At 46.1% G+C, this 22863-nt stretch overlaps 1 protein-coding gene across 2 annotated transcripts in view; it reads left to right on the plus strand.

Moving 5' to 3' along the window:
* Positions 1–22863, plus strand: part of LOC146009239 (alpha-2-macroglobulin-like protein 1) — a 135766-nt gene that overhangs the window by 15337 nt on the left and 97566 nt on the right. For both annotated transcript variants that reach the window (XM_083149401.1, XM_083149402.1), the window contains exons 6-8: positions 2721–2874; positions 2987–3071; positions 15806–15914. In XM_083149401.1, coding sequence (XP_083005527.1) covers positions 2721–2874; positions 2987–3071; positions 15806–15914 — 348 coding nt within the window. The remainder of the gene's footprint in view (positions 1–2720; positions 2875–2986; positions 3072–15805; positions 15915–22863) is intronic.

A 22863-nucleotide genomic window follows, 5' to 3' on the forward strand; every position in this document is an offset into this window, starting at 1 on the left:
AACTTCTTCACTTTTCCTCTCTCAAAGGTTTCATACATCTGCCCTTCAGATAGAGGAAAACGGGGTGCTCCATAAAAGAAGATGAACTGGGCGCTCACCAAGGGTACATTTTCAGGCTTTTCTTGTATCATAATATCGACGTGACGTTTCGCAAAGACCATCATCAGGATTAGTCTCAGACCAAACAATCAAGCATCCCCCTCTGTGGAGGATGGATGCTTGGTTGCTTGTTCTGAGACAAGTTGATCTAATCCTGATGACGGTCTTTGTGGGACCGAAACGTCACGTCAATATGATTGTACAATAAAAGCCTGAAAATGTACCCTTCTTGAGCGCCCATTCCATTGTCATTTATATATATATATATATATATATATATATATATATATATATATATATATATACTGTATATAATTAACCCCATTCCCCTCCCCCCATTAGGCAGAGACAGGGCCAGTGGTAGGGTTTTTGGCATCCCCCTGCTAACTATAATGCTTTTCTGTGAAAATTACTGTGCAGGGCCAATGTGGATGTTTAAATGTTCCACCTCACCATAAGAGGTGGTGGAACTCAGTTCCACCACATTCCCCCTCACTTTAACCTATATATATATATATACTGGAAGGTATATTAGGGAAGGTACATTGCATGGCACTCCAGGGACTTCACACCGATAGAGAAAAAGACTGTGCTTCAATCACAACGTTTCAAGGCTCCTTGGTCCCGTTGTCAGGGGAAATATAAAAAAAAAAAAAATATATATATATATATATATATATATATATATAGCAACCTTAAAACGGTATCCAATGTAATTAGTGTTCCAACCTTTTTAAGGTTGCTATACTCCATTGATACCACTAGAAGTCACCCACGTGACTACATACAGGGCTACCAATCCCCATATCACCTATTATTTATTTTATTTATTTACAGTTTCTTATATAGCGCACCAGATTCCGTTGCGCTTTGCAACCGAAGACAAAACTGAAAGAACAAACTGGGTAAACAGACAGACATAGAGATTGGAGGGCCCTGCTGCAAGCTTACAATCTATAGGGACATAGGAGGGAAACACAAGGACAGGCACCAGTAATAGCATAGCAGTCCCACCAAGTTGCAAGTCCAGAAGAGAAGCTATATAATACATGAGTGCCTCTGAGGGTATGTGGGTGGTACCTAAATTTGAAGAGGTGAGTTTTCAGGGAATGCTTGAAAGTTTGCAGGCTTTATGGGAGTCTAATTGTGCATGGAAGGGCATTCCATAGGATGGGTGCAGCCCTATGAAAGTCCTGTAACAGTGAATGGGAGCTTGTAATCCATGAAGAAGAGATACGCAGATCTTGTGCAGAGGGAAGAGACTATGAACGTCTGGCTAGGAAGATCAGCCTCGCTGCAGAGTTCAATATAGATTGCAATGGAGAAAATCTGTTCTTGGGAAGACCAACGAGGAGACTATAGCAATAATCAATGCGAGAGATAATGAGTGCATGGATAAGGTTTTAGTAGTGTGTGTAAGATTGGGTCATATCTTGGATATGTTTTTTAGATGCATGTACTGTAACATGATTTTGAGACAGACTGAATGTGGGGAATGAAGGACAGTTCAGAGTCAAGGGTGACCCCTAGGCAGAGATCTTGAAGGGTAGAGTAGATTGTCGTGTTGTCAACAGTTATGGAGATATCAAGATGGCAAATACTCCTGGCTGGTGGGAATATAATTAATTACGTTTTGGAAATGTTAAGTTTAAAGTAGTGAGAAGACATGCAAGATGAGATGGCAGAGAGGCATTCAGAGACACAGGTGATAACTCTGGGGTTGATAGATAGATTTGAGTGTCATCCGCACAAGTGATACTGGAATCCGAAAGAGCTGATTAGTTTGCCATGAGATAAGGTATAGATTGAGAAGAGCAGAAGACCTAAAACTGAGACTTGAGATACTCCAACTGACAGTATTACATATATGTTAACATGTTTAGCATTAGAATGGTGTGGTATGGGGGTCCCACAGTCTGGATTTCCATGGTCCTTAGACTGGTGTCGGAATGCCGACTGCCGGTACTAAGAAAGCAAGATGAGCGCAAAGAAGCAATTTGCGTGCTTGTGGCATTCTCCACAGGTTATTTTCTCACTCTACAGTGGTTGTGGACCCCCATGAGGGAGAATAGTCCCTGTAACTCTATATTACAACAGTCGGTATTCCGACATGAGTCCAATTAGGGGTGTCATATGAGGGTCAGACAGTCGGGATTCCGATGGTCATAACACCCATGTCGGAATTCCGACTGCCGGTACTCCGACAGTGGGGTGAGTGCAAAGAAGCCCCTTGCGGGCTTGCTGCCCTCACCACGCCGTGCTCACCTCATGTTATATTCTCCCTCTCTGGGGGTAGATGTATGAAGCAGTTATAAGGGAGGAGATGTGATAAAGTGCCTGGTACTTTATCACCGTACAATCAGCTTCTGACTGCTTAGTTATAGGCTGTGTTTAAAAAGGGACATTTAGAAGCTGATTGACTGGTGATAAAGTACCAGGCACTTTATCACTTCTCCTCCCTTATCACTGCTTCATACATCTACCCCTGGGTGTCATGGAGAAAGGTAAGCATACTGCAAGGGCACAGAGTACATATATGAGGATCCATGCAGTATGATAATGGCATCAAATTCAGCTCTGCATAAAATTAATTATTTTCACCCAACTTGTTCCATTTATAGGATCCAGGAAAGAACCGGATTGGTCAGTGGCTGAATGTGAGCCTTAATCAGGGAATTGCTGAGCTCTCCCTTCCTCTCTCCCCTGAGCCTCAGCTAGGGGAATATTCCATAAGGGTGAAGGACACTGTGCAAACCTTCACTGTAGAGGAATATGGTGAGAATTCCAATTACTTTATTATTAACTTAAATAAATTCATATTTAGAACCTGTTGCTGTGTATTCTCTAATTTTATTTAATATATATATATATATATATATATTTGCAGTGCTTCCAAAATTTGAAGTTAGCCTACAGTTCCCCAAGATTGTGAGATATGATAGCAGCAACTTTACAGCTACCATCTGTGGCAGGTGAGTTATAAGCCCCATACACATTAGGTGACTCATGACACAGTCGTTATCATCAACGATAATAATAATAATAATAATAATGATATTTATATAGCACTTTTCTCCCAATAGGACTCAAAGTGCTTCACACATTGTCTTTACAGCTCAAAATACAAAACAAGTTTAACAGTAGATGTCAGTGAAATGCTTGAGTAAATAAGTATGTCTTTAGTCTATTTTTAAAGGATTCTATAGTGGGCGCTTCTCGCACTGTGCGAGGAAGAGAGTTCCACAGAGTTGGAGTTGAACGATATCGGCGGTGCCCACTGGTGAAGAACATAGGTCCTAATTAGCATGGATTGCTAATTAGCAAAAACACAATACAAGCTATTATTGGGCGACTGTGCATGCTCAGCATCTTGCAAACAAATAAATCTGTGGTAGGCGAGTCTAATGCCCCCTACACAAGAACTGATATTAAGGCATTTTCTAAGCGACTTTGCTAAGTTTGGCAAAGTCGCTTAGGAAATGCCCCTACATCGTTGTGTGTGTAGGGGCTCTAGCGACAGCAATGCACGTCCCTGCGCGTCGCTGGCTGAGATTGATGGTCAGTTACCATCAATGTCGCTGATCATCAATGTCAGTGGCCTAACAATAGCCCCGCAGACCCGACGGCGGCAGGGAGGCACTGTGTAAGTGTGGGTGCCAGAGGTCTGCAGGGCTATTGTAATTCCGCTGTTGCCTGCCAGGACTTGCCGCGTCTGTGGCCGGGACCTACCGCATCTGTGGCCTGGACCCGAAAATGTACTTGTCTGTGACGGCTCCCCTCGTGGCTTCTGCTGCTAATGAAAATGGACCATCACAAAATTACAGACAAAATTGACCAAGAAAAAACCTTGGGCACTAAAAATGTTGAATCCTGCTGCTGTTTGTCCATCAAAAAAATAGTTCAACTGTAAACTACTTTATACACAAGGCAAAAAATGTCAAAATTTTTTCGTGACTTCACACAGCGCTGAATTTTATGGGTTCCAAGTGAACTAGATGTTGCATATGTCTCACATTTAGGGGGAAATTTACTAAAGGAAATTTGTAAAAAATAGGTGTATTTGTATCCAGAAATACACTTATTTTTGACATTTACTATCCCGAAAATATGGCAATTCGTATTCTTATTGATAGCACATCAATACGACTACGAATTGCCGTATTTTCGGGATAGTAAATATCAAAAATAAGTGTATTTCTAAATACAAATACACCTATTTTTTACAAATTTCCTTTAGTAAATATCCCTCTTTTACACGTGGTATTTTTTGTGGAACATTTTTTATTTTTTTTACATATAATTTTTCTGTGTTTTTTATTGAAGTTTTTTAAGAAAGCAATATACAGTATATTTTTCTGAATGTAATAAAATTGGAATATACTTTTTGATAGAGACTCCCGTTGTTTATGTTTGGACATCAGAGTGAAAGAGGGATTAAAAGTGAGACATATGCAACATCTAGTTCACTTGAAACCCATAAAATTCAGCGCTGTGAGAAGTCCTGAATTTTTTTTTTACATTTTTGGACCATCACAAAATGACCACCCCCATACAGCAGACAGTTTTTGAGGATGCTAGAGGAGGCAGCGACATTTTGTGATGGCCTGTGGCCCTTATTCTAGTTGACTCGGACGGACACGTATTTTCGGACAGGAACCGAGTGTTCTTAGCCCCACCTACCGTACGGATCGCTCATACCGTCAGAACGCGGTAAGATGCCGACCGAACGGACCGTGAGTGGATGTTTCGTGTGAACACCTCCTCCATCTGTGGGAACCTCCCCCATCCTCCGATGATCGCCGACCCTCGAATGATGGACCGAGCGGTCAGGCAGCACCGAGTGCTCCAGAACACTCGGACATGTTTCCATATGAAAGCAGGGATATGGGCAGGCAGCTGACATCAGGCTATGTCCGCCCCCCACATGTGCGTCATGGCTGCATTACCATACGTACACCCAGTGTCTTCATGGGAACGCACATGAAACGCGGGCGTATGCATATGGCAATGAGCTCAAAAAGCCCTTCACGCCCCTCTCCACCCCCTGCTCCGACGGGTCTGACCGTTCATTTTCTGCACGGAACTCACTCCGTGTTCGGATGTGCGACGCGTTCGCACATGCGCAGATACGCCTCTGCACATGCGCAAATAACAAACATCGCCCATCCAACCGCACACGGAGCCATCCGACTCAATCAGAATAAGGGCCTGGGTTCATTAGCAGCAGGAGCCAGGAGGGGAGCCGGGGTGCTGCCGAAAATCTCGTCGGGGGCGCAAATCTAGTAGTTACGCCACTGGTAAGTGTTCTCCACCTATCTTCTTTGGCCGGGGATCGCCAGCATGTCTCCGCTGGCGATCACGGCACCTCTGCGGGTCCCTGCCCGTCTCCACTTCAGGGAGACGGGCAGGGATAGGAGGGACAAGGGGGCTGCGAGGGGCACCGGGGGAGGCGGCCGTATATACGCCCGCTAATACGAATTCATATAGGCAGCCTCATGGATCAGTCAGATCCATACAGGCTGCAGTGTGTAAAAAAAAAAAAAGTCCTGGTTGTAAAAAATCATGGAAAATTTTGAATAGGGTTCCCCTGATTTTTTAAAACCAGCACCAGGCCCTCCTGACAGTTCACTGGTGTCAGGTGTTTATGTTTTTTGGTTTTGCCAAGAAAGTAGATGCTACAGTACTTGGAATGAAGAGGACGTGATCTACGCCAGAGGACCCTTGTAAGTATAATTTGCTTCCACAGGTATCCCTACGGATTTCTTCAGGACGCACCGATGGATGGAGGGCTACCTATGGGCTCAAGAAAGGTAAGTATCTGTATGAGTGGGCTATGCATGTAATAAAGTTTTATTTTTCTTATGTGTCTGTGTGCATATTTAACTATTTGTATTACTGTGAAACTACAAGTTCCAGCGGGTCCTTTAATGCCCCACATGCTTGTGGTTCTCCAAGTCCCTGCATGCGGGGGAGGCTTGCTGGGACTCATAGTTCCACAGCAAAATACAATAGTTTTTTTTTTTTTTTCCATCAATAGATTTTTATTGACACATTTGTATATGGGGTACAGAAATGAAAAAAGGGGAGACATTAGGGGGGGGGGGGGGGGGACTGCAGTCGGGGGTGGGGACAATACAAATCGGTAACACTTTACACACTGGGTATTATACATTGATCATATAAAACACATTAGGTCACTACGCAGAGCGACTGTACTTAGACATATAAATACAGAATCTGTTATAAATTTAGGCTAGGGCAAGAAAACATCCTTTAGACAGAGGTTTGGGGTGGGGAAGGTTCTGCATCTGATTCGGGGGGCTCATTCAGGCTGAAGGTAGTTGTTTGTCCAGGCGTGCCTGAGGGGAAGAGTCTGGTACCCTCCCTTTCAGTTGCATAAGTGTGCCAGGGAACCCATTTAGGGTGGGGTGAGGGGGGGTTGGGGGAGTGGGGTTGGAAGCCGGTTTCCATGAGGAAATGGTGATTCATTTTTAGTATAACCTGATGGAAGGGGGGGGGGGAAGGCTGCTTCCAATGTTGAGCTAGGTTTGCCCTTGCCGCTATGAGAATATGTCCAAGGACATATGTCTTCCCAATCGGGAGGTCTTGTGGGTATACATGGAATAAAGCTAATAGTGGGTCAGGGGGAAGGGTTAGTTGTAACACTTCAGAAATGAGGTCAAAGACCTCTCCCCAATATGCCCTGAGCTTGTGGCAGGACCAGAAGATATGATAGATGGTACCTATATTCCCGCATTGTCGCCAGCACATATTGGAGCACGTAGGCCAGAAGGTGTGGAGGCGGTCTGGAGTGAGATAGAGCCGATTTATCAGTTTAATGTGCATCTCCGAGTGGTTAAGGCAACGGGACATTGTGTAAGAAGATAAGAATATCTTGCGCCATTGGGGGCCAGAAAGCTGGACGCCGAGGTCCGATTCCCATTTTTTATGGGCTGAAGTTTTCGTAAACTCTGCAGGGGTTATGAGTATGTCGTACCAAAAGGAAATGTCCCCTTTGGAGAGTGACTGGGAGGGACGGGAAAGGATCATCTGGTGTCGGGGGTCTTGTGTGGGGCGTTTGGAGAAATGGGAGTTCCACCAGTGTGTCACCTGGAGGTAGTGGAGGTACTCGTGAGGGGGGAGAGAGTATGTTTCCTGGAGAGAGGGAAAGGGTCGGATTGAGTTAGCGTCCACTAAGTCTCCTAGGGAAGTGATCCCCTTCTGTTTCCAGAGGGACAGATTGAGGTTAGGTATTAGTCTCGCCAGGGTAGTGATGGGGAGGGAGGTGATAAGGGAGGTAGTGGCGCGAAGGGAGGACAGTAGTTGGTCCCATACGTGTAAGGTAGCGGACGTCGTTGGCAGAAGGGTAGGTAATGGGGGCCTGATGTGGTTTGGGATCTTAAGGAGATCGCTAATAGGGACATTGGGGGAGTGACATTGTTCGATGTCCACCCAGGCCCTGTGGATAGGATTTTCAAAATAATGCTTAGATGGGGCGAGTAAGCAGGCTACTTGGTATTGAGCCAAGTCTGGAAGGTCGAGACCTCCATATGCTCTTGGAATTACCATTTTGGAGCGGGCCATAGCGGGGGGTTTGGATGACCAAATGTACTTTGTCAAGATAGAGGTGGCCTGTTTTAGGTACTTTTTAGGGAACACATATGGGATAGTGCGGAACAGATACATTAGTTTGGGTAGGAGCGACATTTTAAATGCCGCCATCCTACCCATCCATGAGATTTCGTACGTCGACCATGATCTAGATAGTGATGTGAGGGAAGTTAGGAGGGGGGCAAGATTAACTTCGAATACAGAGGTCATGTTAGGGGGGATGTGGATGCCTAAATATTTTATAGAGGTAGCTTGCCAATTGTAGGTGTAGGTGGCTTTCAGTCGGGGGAGGTGGTCAGTGAGGTTGATCGGTAGAGCATCAGTCTTGGATGTATTGAGCTTATAGTAGGATGCGGCGCTGTAAGCAGTTAGTGTCTCATGGATGTGCGGGAGCGTATGGATGGGGTCTGTCACAAAAAGGAGCACATCGTCCGCGAATAGGCTAAGTTTATGCTTGTTGGGGCCTACCTGGAGGCCTGGGATGTTGGGGTTATTGCGAATGGCCGTAGCTAATGGTTCAATGGAGAGGACAAATATTAGGGGTGAGAGTGGGCAGCCCTGCCTTGTGCCATTAGTGATATTAAAGGGGGAGGATAGAAAGCCATTGCTGAACACTCGGGCCGAGGGGGAGCTATATAGTGACATAATTGATGATAATATCCGGTCTCTGAAACCGAAGCGTGATAAGACTTCTCGCATGTATTGCCAATTAAGTCGATCGAATGCCTTTTCGGCATCTAATGAAACGAGAAGGAGATCTTGTTTAGCAGACAAAGAGTCTATCAAATTAAAAACTCTCCTTGTATTGTCCGAGGCCTGACGTCCAGGGACAAACCCCGTCTGGTCCGGGTGTATCAGCAAGGGTAGATAGAGGTTGATTCGGGTTGCCATTAGTTTGGCGAAGATCTTAATATCGCTGTTCAACAGGGCTATAGGGCGGTAGTTTTGGCACAGGGCGGGGTTCTTACCGGGTTTCGGGATGGTAACGATTCTGGCCTCTAACAGTTCAGGGGGGGTGTGTCCTAGAGAGGAGAGTTCGTTGAACAGGTCAGTAAGGTAGGGTGATAGCCAGTCACTGAAGGTTTTGTAAAAATCAGTAATGAACCCATCGGGCCCAGGGGCTTTATTACGCGGGAGTGACTTAATAACCGACTGGACCTCCAGGCGGGACCAGGGGGCGTTTAATAGGTCTAGTTGGTCCTGGGAGAGTGAGGGAAGGTGTAGGTTTTCGAGGAAGCTGTGGATAGTTGGAGAGGTGGGCTGCGGTGTGGAAGGGTCCTTAGATAGGTTGTATAGTTTGGAATAATATTCTGCGAACTGGTTTGCGATGTCTTTCGGGTTATGTAATTTCATTTTACTAGGGGCTATAATATATTTTATTCGATTTCTAGCTTGCTGGACTCGCAGTTTCCGGGCTAGCATTCTGCCCGATCTGTTGCTAGCAAGGTAGAACTTATGTCTCACTCTGTTTAAGGCCGCTTGGGTGCGGGCCAGGAGCAGTTTCTGTAGTTGGCTCCGTACTGAAGCCAACTCTACCTTCAGGGAGTTAGAGGGGGTCTCCCTATTTCTTGTGTTAAGTTCTGCCAGTTTAGCCTCTAGGGTTTTTTGGGTTGCGATAGCGTTCCGTTTCAGAGTTGCTCCAGCTTGGATAGCAGCCCCTCTAGTAACCGCCTTGAAGGCGCACCAGTGGTTAGTCACCGATGTGTCCGACGTTTTGTTGTCGGACATGTATAGTTCCATTGTTTTTAGAATGGTGTTTTTGGCCGTAGGGTTTGATAACAGGTGGGGGAACAGGCGCCAGGGCCTAGGGGGAATTCTGGAGGGTTGGAAGTTCCATTGCCACACAACAGGGGCATGGTCAGACCACGTGATGGGGAGAATGTCAACTCCTACAGAGTGTTGGAGGGACCACTTATCACATAGAATATAGTCAATTCTCGAGTAGGTGTTGTGGACTTGAGAATGAAAGGTGTATTCCCGTCCTGTGGGGTAGGTAGTTCTCCATGTATCGTACAGATCAAACTCTGAAAGGAGGTTACGGAGGGCAAATGATTGGTTGTCTGAGTGAGATTGGTGGCTGGAGGGGAGTTGGGATTTATCCAGTCGGGGGTCTAGTGCTAGATTAAAATCTCCCAGTAATATCAAAGAGCCTTTTGCGTTTTTTTGTATAAGGGTAAAGAGTTTACGTAGGAAGGCCACTTGGTTCGTGTTGGGGGCATAAATAGAGACTATCGTCGTGAGTCTGTCCTCTAAGAGGCCAGTTATAATCAGATATCTGCCGTTTTTATCAGACGTCTGGGAATGGCAAGTGAAGGGGGTGTGTCGGTTAAACAGAATGGCAACACCGTTACGCTTGAAGGGGCCGTTGGCATAAAAGGCAGTCGGGTAATTAGGGTCCCTAAATGTGGGAGGTCGGGGCGAGGCAAAATGGGTCTCCTGAAGGGCCACGATGTCCGCCCTTTGTTTATGGAGGTATGTCAGTGCCAGTCTGCGTTTGTGTGGGGAGTTCAGCCCTTTAACATTTAAGGAGATCAACTTAGGCATGACAGGGTGATAGGTAATGCAGAGAAGTTAAAGGTACATCCACGTAGGAGAGGCGTAAAGGGTAGATAGGTAAGATGAATGCAGTCCGGGAGGGTGGGGGGGTGAGGGGGAAGGTAATTGGGAAAGACAGTATGAAGATAAGAAAAAAGGAATAGGGATAGGAAAAAACAAAAGAGTCCAATAACTAGGACCCGCATAACTACTGCAGGGGAAAGGGAAAACATTTTCATGCAGTAGTATATGGAGAGGTTGGGGGGGTGGTGGCCCGGCGTCTCTGAGCAGAGGGCGGGGGAAGATTGGCCACCCCTCCAGTGATGACAATTTTAACCAAACACAACAGTAAATATAAAGTATAAATATTAACAGTCCACCTGAGTATCACAGGGGGGGAAACAAGCTATAACATTAGTTATTTCCTAACTAAATTGCAGGAGAAAGGGAGATAAAGGGGTCCCCAACCAGTGGGGAGCAATAAACTGTTAGGAAAAAAGAAAAGAAACAAAAGAAACCAAAACCTTAAACAGGCTAACATTTTGCTGCTACAAACCGTAGGCCGCATAGTCCCGAGGCCCTTAGACCATCATCGTTGGTAAATATTGAAAGCTGATACTTATCGTTGAAGCCTCAACCCACAGTGGGGAGGTGATGGCGGTCTAGTGGCATGGGGAATCCATCAGTAGACAGGAATGGTTGTAGTCGGAGGGGGAACATCAGGTGTCAGACCAGTCCTGGCGGAGTGGTTGTGGACGCTTCTGCCCCTGGGGGGCAGTGATGGAGATGTCCCATTCTAACAGAAGTTTTATCCCGGCGTCTAATGACGATATTGTATAGGTGGTGTCTTCATGTGTGATGATCAATTTCACCGGGAACCCCCACCGGTACCGGATCTCGTGATTGCGTAGTGCCAGGGTAATAGGGGCAAACGACCTCCTGCTGGCCAGTGTTGCTGGGGAGAGGTCTTGGAACACTTGGAGGCCACCGAGTGTGTCTGAGAGTTTAGCATCGCGGGCCGCCTTCAGTAGGCGCTCTTTCACTGTAAAGAAGTGGACCCGGAGCAGTGTGTCCTTGGGAAGGTCGGCTGGGATCGTTTTGGGTCGTGGGAGGCGGTGGATACGATCAATAAGGAGGTCCTTGGGGTCAGCGGAGGGGAGGAGCCGACGGAACAGTGCTGTGGCATAGCCTTCAAGCTCAGCGTTGGTGACCGATTCTGGGATGCCTCTGATTTTAATATTGTTCCGTCTGGATCTGTCCTCCAGATCGGCTAGTTTGGTTTTGAACTGGTCCATCTCAAGTTGCTGGCGATCGTAGGAGGACACGAGAGCGTTGTGAGACGTGACCAATTCCTCCATTTTCTTCTCCAAATGGTCTGTTCTGTCTCCAATCGCAACTAGTTCCGTTTTAACCTCGCGAATGGCCAGTTTGAGATCCCTGGCCAGTTCGGCTTGAAACGCTGAGAAGACTTGGCAAAGGGACTTACCCGCCATTCCAGAAGGAGGACTAAGCTCTGGCTGGTCACCCAGATGGGTGAGTCCCTGTGGCAGGGGACTTGGCCGCGATTGGGGGGTTTGAGGGGTTTTTCTAGCAGGCATATTGATCTTGGTGGGAGCTACCTCTCTGGGTCTCTTTGGGGGCATGTTGGTAGCAGGCACTTTTATATAAGTAGAGAAATAGAAGAGATCAGGCACCGTGGGGGCTCATGTAACAGTTGTGATTTCACATAGGAGTAGGTAGGCTACAGTCGTCACGGAGCGGCAGCCGTGGAGCGGTGGCGGTCACATTAAGCTCCGCTGATCGGCTTTGGCAGGGGAGGGTTCGAAGTGGAGGGGTGGGTGCAGAATGAGCTGTGTGGGGCCCAGATGGCTGTTGTCCCCAGGGGGGGGAGGTAACTGTCTCAGCACCCGGTGGGAGTAATACAAGGGGTCCAGGTGCCCCAGTGTCGTCAGGAGGTTGTATACTTCTGCGCAGGGGAAGCAGGGTGCAATGTGGCACAGTGAGAAGAGAGCTGGTAAGGTTCCTGGGGTGAAAGAGTATTATGATCTGCAGCAAATGAACTTTTACCAGCGTAGGTAGGGCTCAGGTGTACTAGTAGACCTTATGCGTCCATATATTAGGTAGCCCAGTGCCGGGTGTCTGTGTGGGTACTGGCCTGTGGTTGTATCAGAGTGGGCTATAAGAGGGCTCAGCGAGGGAGAGGGTTAACGGTGGGTGTACCCTTAAAGAGCTTTGGCAGGGGGAATGGCTGCGTGCGGGGACTGGTTGCAGCAGGGGAGCTGCTTGACCTGCAGCTAAGATGGCCGCCGCTGGAGGATTCCTTCCTTCACCTCCCTCCAACGTGACCAGTGCGGCAATATCGGGAGGCCGGGAATGGTGTGACCTCAGGTGAGCCGGGGGGGGGGGTGTTACTGTGGCGGTGTCCCCCGCCGTGTAGCGCGGTGGTGTCCGGCCGTCAGCGCGCGGCCTTGCTCTGACCTCCTTGCGCCGGGCTGACTGGCCGTCTGATGCGTGGGGTCTCCCCTCAACTCACCGGGTCCAGGTGCAGAAGTCAGCTGTTTGAGAGCGCTCCTGCTGCCGCCGGTGCTCCGGAGTTCGTCCCGCGCCTCCTCTCTTCAGCCGCTGCGGGAAGCGTGTGGTCGCCGAAATTGAGGTCCCGGCTTCAGCCCGGCGAGGAGGCCGCAACCTGCAGGAGCACTTATAAGTGCTCCCCGGCTCCGTGGCAAAATCTCGCCTGCTTCCGGGTACAAGTGGGTGATGTTGGGATCAGGATGGGCGACGGGTAGGAAGGGGAAAAGGGTATTTAGGATAGGTTTAGGCGTTTGGGCTAGAGAGCTGTCTGTATGTGCGTCCTATCTGCCCGGCTGCCAGGCCACGCCCCCAAAAAATACAATAGTTTTAATATATTTTTTACACAATTTATCAGCCCGATGCCCACAGCCCAGGGGCATGGGGGACAGCCTGGGCAGAGAAATTCTGGACAGGGAGACCCCCTTCATGCTGGGGTCCCCAGTCCCTCAGGAACCCTGCCCAGGCTGACCGGTCTGGGGGTAATATTTTAGCCATGGGACCTTATATAATAAGTGTCCCCCCTGCTATGACATTACCTTGCTGACTGGTTGGGCCTGGTGCTGGTTCTTAAAATACGGGGAACCCCTAGTCATTTTGTCCCCTGTATTTTGGGAACAAGGACCAGCCCTTGGGGAACTCTTTTCAATTTTTCCATGATATTTTACAACCAGGACCGGCTATGTGAGCCTGGGGCAGGTTGCCGCCCATCAGCATTGGGATGTCCAGCGTTTCCATGCGTATGCCCTGGAAACGCTACTCCACGCCCCCCCACTGTGAGCACCTCGGAGACTGCAAGTCTCTGAAGGCGCTTGCAGAGAAGACCTGCACATGTGCATATTCGCTTATACGTATGAGCAGATCTTCAACATCGAATTCCTTGTACGCACTTGACAATACAGATTCCTGGATTCCTGCATGGTTATTAGTAATGTTACTTATAATTTATTATTCCATTCTTCTTTCCATGATATATTCATGTACAGTATAACTAGCTGATTAGCCCAGTTTCAACCAGTCAAAGGTTTGCTGGACAGAACATTTTTATCTATTTTCACACTATTAGGATTCAAAATGCCAAAAATTCCCTGCTTAGTGAAAAATAGTATCTTTGCAAAAAAAAAATTCTAATGTAAAAAGTGCATTTTTACCGGTTTATATTATTTTTGTGTGATTTTTTGGTACATTATATATGATTTGTTGCATGTTTGTTTTATTCATTCTTTATATAATTTCCTTTTACTATATATTGTATATTGTGCATTGATTACCTGGACTGTGGAAGCAGTTGAATTGGTATACATTGAATGAAATCGGGAATTGGTGACCCCTAAGTGATCTCATCTCCAGCACAGCTTTTTCTCTTTCTTTCTTTTAATACATGTTATGCAAGTCCCCCCGGCCAAAGCATTCATCCCTACCGACCAGTCAGCCTGGCCAGGGGCCCTGGGGGAGTGGGGACCCCCCCAATAAAGGGGTCCCCCCCCTCCAGGACTTACCTGACCAGGCTGAAGCCTGGTGCTGTCCCCGATGCCCCTGGACGGTGGGCATCGGGCTGATTCAAGTGTAAAAAAAAGATTAAACTATTGTTTTTTACTGTGGCACTACAAGTGCCAGCAAGCTGGGACTTGGAGAACCACAAGTCCCAGCTTGCTGGGCATTAAAGGGCCCGCTGGCACTTGTAGTTCCACAGTTAAAAAAAATAGTACAAAAAAAAGTAAAAATAGAGCAGGAGCCTGGGGCTGGTTGTTAAAAATCAGGGAACCCCTATTTGTCGGGTTCCCTGATTTTTAATTACCGGCTCCAGGCTCTGTCAGCCTGGTGCTGGTTTCGGCTGTGGGGGGGACCCCACACTGTTTTTTTATTTATTTATTTTATTTTATTTATTTTTACACCGCAGCCTGCACGGATCTGACTGATCCGTGCAGGCTAAACGAGAATACGACAGGAAAATGGTGTTCTATTTTTCTGCCGTATTTTCGTGGACAAAAGCAGCCGTATTTTCTATACGGCTGCTTAGTAAATCAGGAACCACCATTCTTTTGAATGGTGATTTCTGTCGTATCCTAACGATGGTGTAGACATTCGTATTTGTAAATACAAATACGAATGTTCCATCCCTAGGACTACGAATTGTTGTATTTTGGGGATAGAAAATCCCGAAAATACAAGTTCGTAAAAAAAAAGGTGTATTTCTCCCTACGAATACACCTTTTTTCTAAGAATCCATATTAGTAAATTTCCCCCTTTATGTCAAAAATAGAAAATTATGTTTATAGCATTTTTTAAATTCATATTCAGTGTATTGACAGCGCATAGCCAAACCTTCCCGGATCTTTTAAAAAGTGTTAGTCAGTAATGAGTGCACCTGTGTACCTGCGAGGTGAGCTGGAAAACGTGAACTGTTGGTAACTCTTGAGGACTGCAGTGGGCTACCCCTGCTCTACAATAATACCCCTTTTAGAGCACACCTAATTACCGACTTCATGACGTTTTTTTGCCGGTTTCACCCGGTAATGGGTGCATTCTGAAAGGCCTTTTTGCATGAGCAAAAAGCATGGTTCTTACTGGTTCTTTGTCAGGTTGCTGTGCAGTGTGAATGGGTTAACCGGGTCGAGCATCCCGGTTCCTGTTCACACTAACGGAGGAGACGATGCTTGGAGCAGCACCAGCTCCAAGCGCTGCCTCCTCCCCCACCCCCGATGCTGCTCTGCCCCTCGGCCCCACCCCAGCATGACGTCAGCGAATCGGCAATGTTGCCAGTTTGCTGAAGGGGACAGAGTGAGCAAAATGCAGGGTCGCATCGGGACTGAGCAGTTCAAAGTAAGGGTGCATTTTGCGGTCTGAATGCAGCATATTTGGCTGAGAGCATTTTAAGCTTACATTGCGGGATATAATAGGATGTTTTTTACTGAGGGTTATAAACAGTGGGGATTTTCTGTAATATATGGAATATTCATATTAAGATGTTATTTTTCTCTATCCCTCTTAGATACACATATGGTAAGCCAGTTCAAGGAGATTATAATGTTACCGTGTGCCGAAAGTTTAATTCAACAAGAAAAATGTTTTCTAGTCTTTGTGCCAACTACAATGGAAAGGTGAGAACAGCATGACTTTTCAAAAGAAAAGGGGGGAAAGGGAAACCACTTAGAAAGGGAAGCACTCCTCCCTCCATAGAAAAAAATATTTTTTCAATTTTTATTAAAATATAAAGGGGGGAATTTACTAAGAATACAAATATGATTCAGACGTATTCGTATTCTTAATATGAATGAATACGGCTGGCTACGGCTGTAATTTTGACAAAATACGAATCGTAAATAGGGCAGATTTACTAATCTGCCCTATTTACTAATTCATTCACTGCCTGTGTGTGTTTTTTTGCCTCTGGAGTTTCTCTGGTTACAGCTTAGGCAGGGTGCTGGAATCTGTGGTGTCACCTTACAGACCCAGAGCTTGGCTGTAACTTGGCAGCCCACACAATAGTTGTTCACCTCCTCCAGTGTATTGGGAATTCCCCCTAGCCTTTACATTGGAGAGGTCATTGTGTGGCTATTTCTCCTTAACCCCTTCTGGGCATCAAACAGTATCATTTATTTTGTGAACCACCTTTTGAGTATTGTTACTCCTGTGTATTGTACTTAACACCTTGCTACACCATATACTTATTGGTACGTTGGCATAGCCAGTTGTATTCTCAAATTCATATTTAGCGGCAGTATATACAGACACTAAATACAAATACTAGTCACTGGCCTGCATGGATCAGTCAGATCAGTGCAGGTTGCAGTGTAAAAATATAGAAAAATAAATACATAACTAAAATAAAAAAGGCCTGGGGTCCCCTCCCACTGGCATAGCCAGCCCCAGGCTCAAAGAGCCGGTCCTGGTTTTAAAAAATCAGGGAACAAATTAAATAGGGGTACCCTGAATGTTTTAAAACCAGCACCAGGCTCAAGGACCGGTCCCGGTTCCCAAAATACGGGAGACAAAATGAGGAGGGGTCCCCCGTATTTTAAGAACCAGCACCAGGCCCAACCAGCCAGCAGGGGATGCCTGGGGCTGTTCCCGGTGTCCACTGGGCTGATTAAATGTTTAAAAAATAGAAATAAAATATTGGGTTCTGCTGTGGACGTTTTGTCCCACGTATTTTGGGACCCAGGACCGGCCCTTGGGACTGGTGCTGGTTTTAAAAAATACAGGGAACCCCTATTTAATATGTTCTCTGATTTTTCAAAACCAGGACCGGCTCTTTGAGCCTGGGGCTGGTTATGACCATGGGGGAGACCCCATACCGTTTTTTAAATTATTTCTTTACTTTTTCACTTTTTTTTACACTGAATCCGTGCAGTCTTCTGCCAAATACACCTGGAAAATGAAGTGTATTTTCCATGCGTATTTTATCAGAAATTTGCAGCTGTAGCCCGCTAATTACCAACTGTATATTGCATACGGCCGCTTAGTAAACTAGTAATCACCATTTGAATGGTGATTCCTTGTCGTATTTTTTCAATGGCGTATACATTATTTTTCATAAATTCAAAAGTGCCATGAATACGAATACAAATCCACGTATTTTGGGCATCGTAAATGCAGAAAATAAGAATAAAATAGGTGTATTTCTTAATACGAATACACCCATTTTAGTCGTATTTAGCTTAGTACATTTTCCCCATAGGATGAAATGTAATAGGATGAGAGAATGAGAAAGTGAGAGATTTGGTAAGAAAGCTCCAGGTTTTTTAACGCGGCAATCAATTGCAGTGTAAATGATTGCAGTTTTAAAAAACCTCGAGATTTTTTACCAAATCTCTCACTTTCTCATTCTCTAATCCTATTACATTTCACCAATATTCTATATTTCTAAATTATTAAAATGAATCCTTGAGTTTTATGTCACATAGTATGTAGCAAATTTAGGGATGTATTATCTTTTCTTTTATTCTTTCAAAAGTGCCCTTTATTAGGGCTTTTTTTTAGCAAACTATGTATTAAAATAACATACAATACCGAGAAGAAGAAAAAGATTATATATAAATGATGAAAAATTGAAAATGAATGCCCTGTGTGCTAGTTTCCTGTTTTTTCCTGTAGTAAATTATTTCCCTGAGGGATTATCAATTTAATATGTAGTTGTAAATATGATAACGTTGTTAGGTCCTGCTAGTGATTAGACTGTATATTTTATGTTTGATTTTTTATATATAGCAGTGCTGTACTTAGGGCCTTATTCAGGTTCATTCGTTCGAGCGAACGAACCACACACCCACACGGTGAGTGAAGACATGCCTATAAGGGATTCAGTATTGAATCCCGGCGGTCGGGATCCCGGCGTTCAGAATCCCGACGCCGGAATCCCGACAGCCGAAATGCCGACAAGGGTGGGACGTGGATCGCCCCCCCTTGCGGGCTCGCTGCGCTCGCCACGCAGCGGGCCCAGTGCCTCGCTACGCTCGGCACACTAATTTATTCTCCCTCCAGGGGTGTCGTGGACACCCCAGGAGGGAGAATGTGTCGGCATTTCGGCGGTCGGGATTCTGAACGCCGGGATCCCGACCGCCGGGATTTAAACTGCATCCCCCTATAAGGCCACCGCATCTGTTCGGACGGACTAAAGCTGTGTACACATGCTTAAATTTTTCCCTATTTTCGATTCGATTTTGCTTATAGAAGCAAAATCTAATCCACATCGAGTGGTTCTTATGACACTTTTGATCTGCATTTGATTCGATGCACACTCCCGTTTTCTCAAAAATCGAAAAGAAAAATAGATTGTGCAGCCAAGGAAATATCAAATTCGATCCAGTAAATCAAATGTGTACAATGTACCATGAAAGTAAATCAAATTCGATATCGAAATCGATATCAAATGCAAAAGTACAGATCTAATGCCAAATTGAACGGGAAGATCTAATGCCAGATCTAATAGAAAATCGAATCTAACATCGAATCTAAAGCAAAAACGAAGTGTGTGTACATAGCTTAACACACAAAAGGGAGTGGCGTGGTAATGCACATACGCTACCGTGTGTGGACGTAACTCACAAAGTTTGAACGGTCTTCCTGCTGGTGTTTAACACGGCCCAGCACAATTCAGAACGGAACTCATGCTCAAACCCATTAACCAATTACCCAAAGTGTATGTTGTTTATTGCATACGATTAACTAATTGGCTTCCCCAATTGCCAAACAAACTAGCCTAACATGCCTAAAGAACTTGAGTGTTTAGGTTTCAGTAAGCAAATTTGCTCAATTAGCATTTATGAATAGTGGTGCATTTGTGTGTTAAAGCAGTGAAATATACAAGCGATAGGAAGGCACACAGAGTAGTGTAAAAGGTTAACTTGCAAAGTGGGCTTCCCATGTTGTTGCCATGTAGGTAGTTAACTGATAAATTAGAGAAACATCTATGCTGCAGGTGTTAGCAAGTAACCTGAGCATAGCATGCACTCCAGTCCGGGTTTCGCTGTTTCAGTAGTGACAGGCAATCTGTTCACAGCAGGAATTCCGGTACTGGTTTTTGTGTTCACAGTCTGTGATGTCTGAGTGGGGGCGTGGGCAGCACCTGCTTTATAAGTCTTCCTTTCTGGATAGACAAGTGCTGCTAAATTTGTCTCACAGCTCATTGTCAGTGTTACTCTGAATATCTGCCAGTTCAGTTAGAATCCTTGCTAGCTAGTCAGGATAGAAACTGTTTAGCAAGTGTTTCTCAGTTGGAATTTTTACTAGCTAGTCAGGATAGAAACTGATCAGCCTGTGTGTGTTTGTTTGCCTCTGGAGTTTCTCTGGTTACAGCTTAGGCAGGCTGCTGGGATCTGTGGTGTCACCTTACAGACCCAGAGCTTGGCTGTAACTTAGCAGCTCCCACAATAGTCATTCACCTCCTCCAGTGTATTGGGTATTCCACCTAGCCTTTACATTGGAGAGGTCATTGTGTGGCTGTTTCTCCTTAACCCCTTGTGGGCATCAAACAGTATCATTTATTTTGTGAACCACCTTTTGAGTATTGTTACTCCTGTGTATTGCACTTAACACCTTGCTACACCATATACTTATTGGTACGTTGGCAGTTCATGTGTCGACACCACCACTGCCTTAACAGCAGGGGTGTGTATTGTGTGCACCTGAAAGTTTTTTAGCCATTGTACATGTTGAATGCCTGGGCGAATGGGGGCCCGATCATGCAACTGGTGATCGGCTGGTCAACGAGGCTTGAGACTTGCTTTTTTCTTAAGAGTGTTTCTCATGTTAGGAGCTCTGACCGCTCGGACACTCGTGCAAGGCGTACGCCCAGCACTTGTTGTCACCATCCACAACCCCAGTTAATGCCCAGTTTTGCCAACTTTTGATGCCGCTATGATACACCCACATTATGCCCACTGTGTCCGACTGTGCACACCATAGTTTTTATTGGTCACTGTGTTACGTCCGTGCACGGTGGTGGGCGGACGCACATGCACATAGCGAACGGTACTCATGCGCAGTGGGCTGAAAGACGTGCTCCGTCCGAACTCTTATCCATCAAACTCAATCAGAATAAGGGCCTTAGTGCCTCAGTATGTTATATCACATACTGTATCTATATACTGTATCAATAAACAGCATGACTTTTACAATGTTTCACATTACTAGATTGTATAGTCTGTTACATAGTTATTGTAATGTAAGATTTCCCTGATATATCTTATTTAGCTTCAGATTATCTACACTGCGCCTTTTGCATATACAGTTCATTATTTTGGAAATTCCTCTATTATCAAAACCAAGCCCAAATCTGAAATCAGAATATGGTAATCAATATTATATGCCCCATACACAGGGGGTGACTGAGCATCTGTGCTTAGCGATGCCGTTAAGTACAGATCATTCAGCACAGATCGCTCAGCAAACAGCGATGCACCGACGATGTATACTGAGTGATCTGAAATGGCCAGTGTTCGCTTGAGAGAGAACACTGGCGATAACTAGATTTATACTGTATGCAGTACAGATGGAGCCTCTCTCGTCAGAGTGGCTCCCGGCGAGACTATCACCATCGCCGTTCAGCGCCGTGTGCCAGGAAGGGGGCGCGTGCGTATGAGATGTGCACGCCCTATTCTCCTGGAAGCCCTGTGTCACAAATTTCACTGGACTCCCTGCCTATTCAGCTTGGGAATTGGCTAGACCTAACGCAGAGGTGCGGAGTCTAACCCTGCCGAGGGTTTTCTGCCAGTGACCCCTCCAATTGGGATTTGGGCTTCTGCGGCACTCGACATGTCGGTCGCGGTCCTCTGGTTAGGTTTCCCTCTATGAGATGGAGGCTGGGAGTAGATAATATGGAGAGGCGGTCGTCTAGCCGGGTCGGTATCTATGTGGTCAGTTAGGAGCCCAGGGGAGAGGCAAAGGAGGTCCAAGACAAGCCGGGTCATACACGGGAGACACTGGTTGCGGTACACTGGGATGAGACGGAGGGATAGTCGAGAGCAAGCTGGGGTCATACACGGAGATGTCACAAGTGGAGTACAAGGGGTTAAGCGGGAGAATCGTCAGTAACAAGCCGGATCAATAACAGTAGTAATGGAGACAAGCACTTAAGCACAGTAACGCTGGAGTAGGTGTGAGCCTATACTCTGGCGGGGTTTACCTGTCAGGGACTTCCTTTTATCCCTGCAGGCAAAACCCCTAATTTCCTGCCTGTACCTTTAAAAGTGCATGAGAGCGGCGCGCGCGCCCCTAGTGAGCGCGCACCCGCCTGCCCGACAAAGCCCTGCTTCCTGTTTCCCTCGGCACCGCCGGGAAACCATTGCTGAGAGCGGGGACTCCAGCGCCCTGACCCGGAAAGCCCTGCACGCAACCCCAGACCTGCCGCAGCCGCCGCTGAGCCCGGAGAGGGCGCCCGCACCACCCACGCCCCCTGACCCGGTAAGTGACCACCGCGGTCCGGGAGGCTGTGACACCCTGCATCTATATATCTAGTCAGGCGATAGCGATGCGTGGGACTGTGCATTGCAGTCACCGGGGGCCATATACACGGAGCAATCTGTGCTTCATTTCTAAGCAATATAGTCAGAACACTAAGGAATGGTTCTTTATCATCATTTATTATCATCAAGTTGTTATGGGAACATTATAACTGTACAGTAATAGTAAGCCATACCAGCAAAATTCTTCCATAAGTACAGATGTACAGAAATACAGCACATAAGCACAAGAATACCCATTTCATATTAGTTACCAGTGGCGGCTCCAGAGGAGGGGCTGTAGCACAGTTCAAAATTCAAATAGGGGAACAACCAACTGCCAGTGAATCTTTTGGAGTGGTGGTTGGTGGCAGTTGGTGTGTCCCCTATTTTAATTTTGAACTGTGCTGCAGCCCAACTGCTGGTTATGGTCTAAAGGGTAGACAGTCTCTAGGTAGACAGTCAATAGGTCAGCAATCACAAGGTCACCATAGACAAAGGTCAACACAGGCAAAAGTCAGCATGGAAATAGTTGACATGTGAGGGGAAAGGGCAGAGGGGAAAGGGGATACAGGTGGTGTACCAGACGGGTGGCCGGTCAGTGCAACCACTCTATATAGCTATATTAATATACATAAGCTCTCCAGACCCCTTTTCTGGCCTTGTACCTTGGTGTCACCCTGAACCTCACCTGTGACAGGTGTACCCCATGTTGCTGGGCCTGGTTACAGGCTGTGTTTGAATAATACCAGTTAGGAGCTGTTGGATGGTACTTTATCTCCGTTCACATTTTATCTCTCCAAGGCTTAGTAAATAGTCCCCTGAGTCTGAATCTGTATATGAAGTACTATGATGCAGAGGTTGCAGCCTTTCCTCACAACAACAGATGTAAATGCCTGTGTATATATAATGCCATTTTTGCCTAAATGTGGACAACTGTATATCGGCCCCTCTGTGTTTTTCAAAGGACTATCTACCTAAATTAGCAAGCAACTCTGAATAAATCAAGAGGCATTACTACCATCACAGCCAAAAAGTGGACATGGCCTAATATAAAGAAGGCATACTGTAGCTTCACTGGGAGTTCTGTTCCCTCTCTCTGGGGTCA

The sequence above is a fragment of the Crinia signifera genome, chromosome 6 (assembly GCF_055691185.1).
Source record: "Crinia signifera chromosome 6, ASM5569118v1, whole genome shotgun sequence".
Taxonomy (NCBI): domain Eukaryota; kingdom Metazoa; phylum Chordata; class Amphibia; order Anura; family Myobatrachidae; genus Crinia; species Crinia signifera.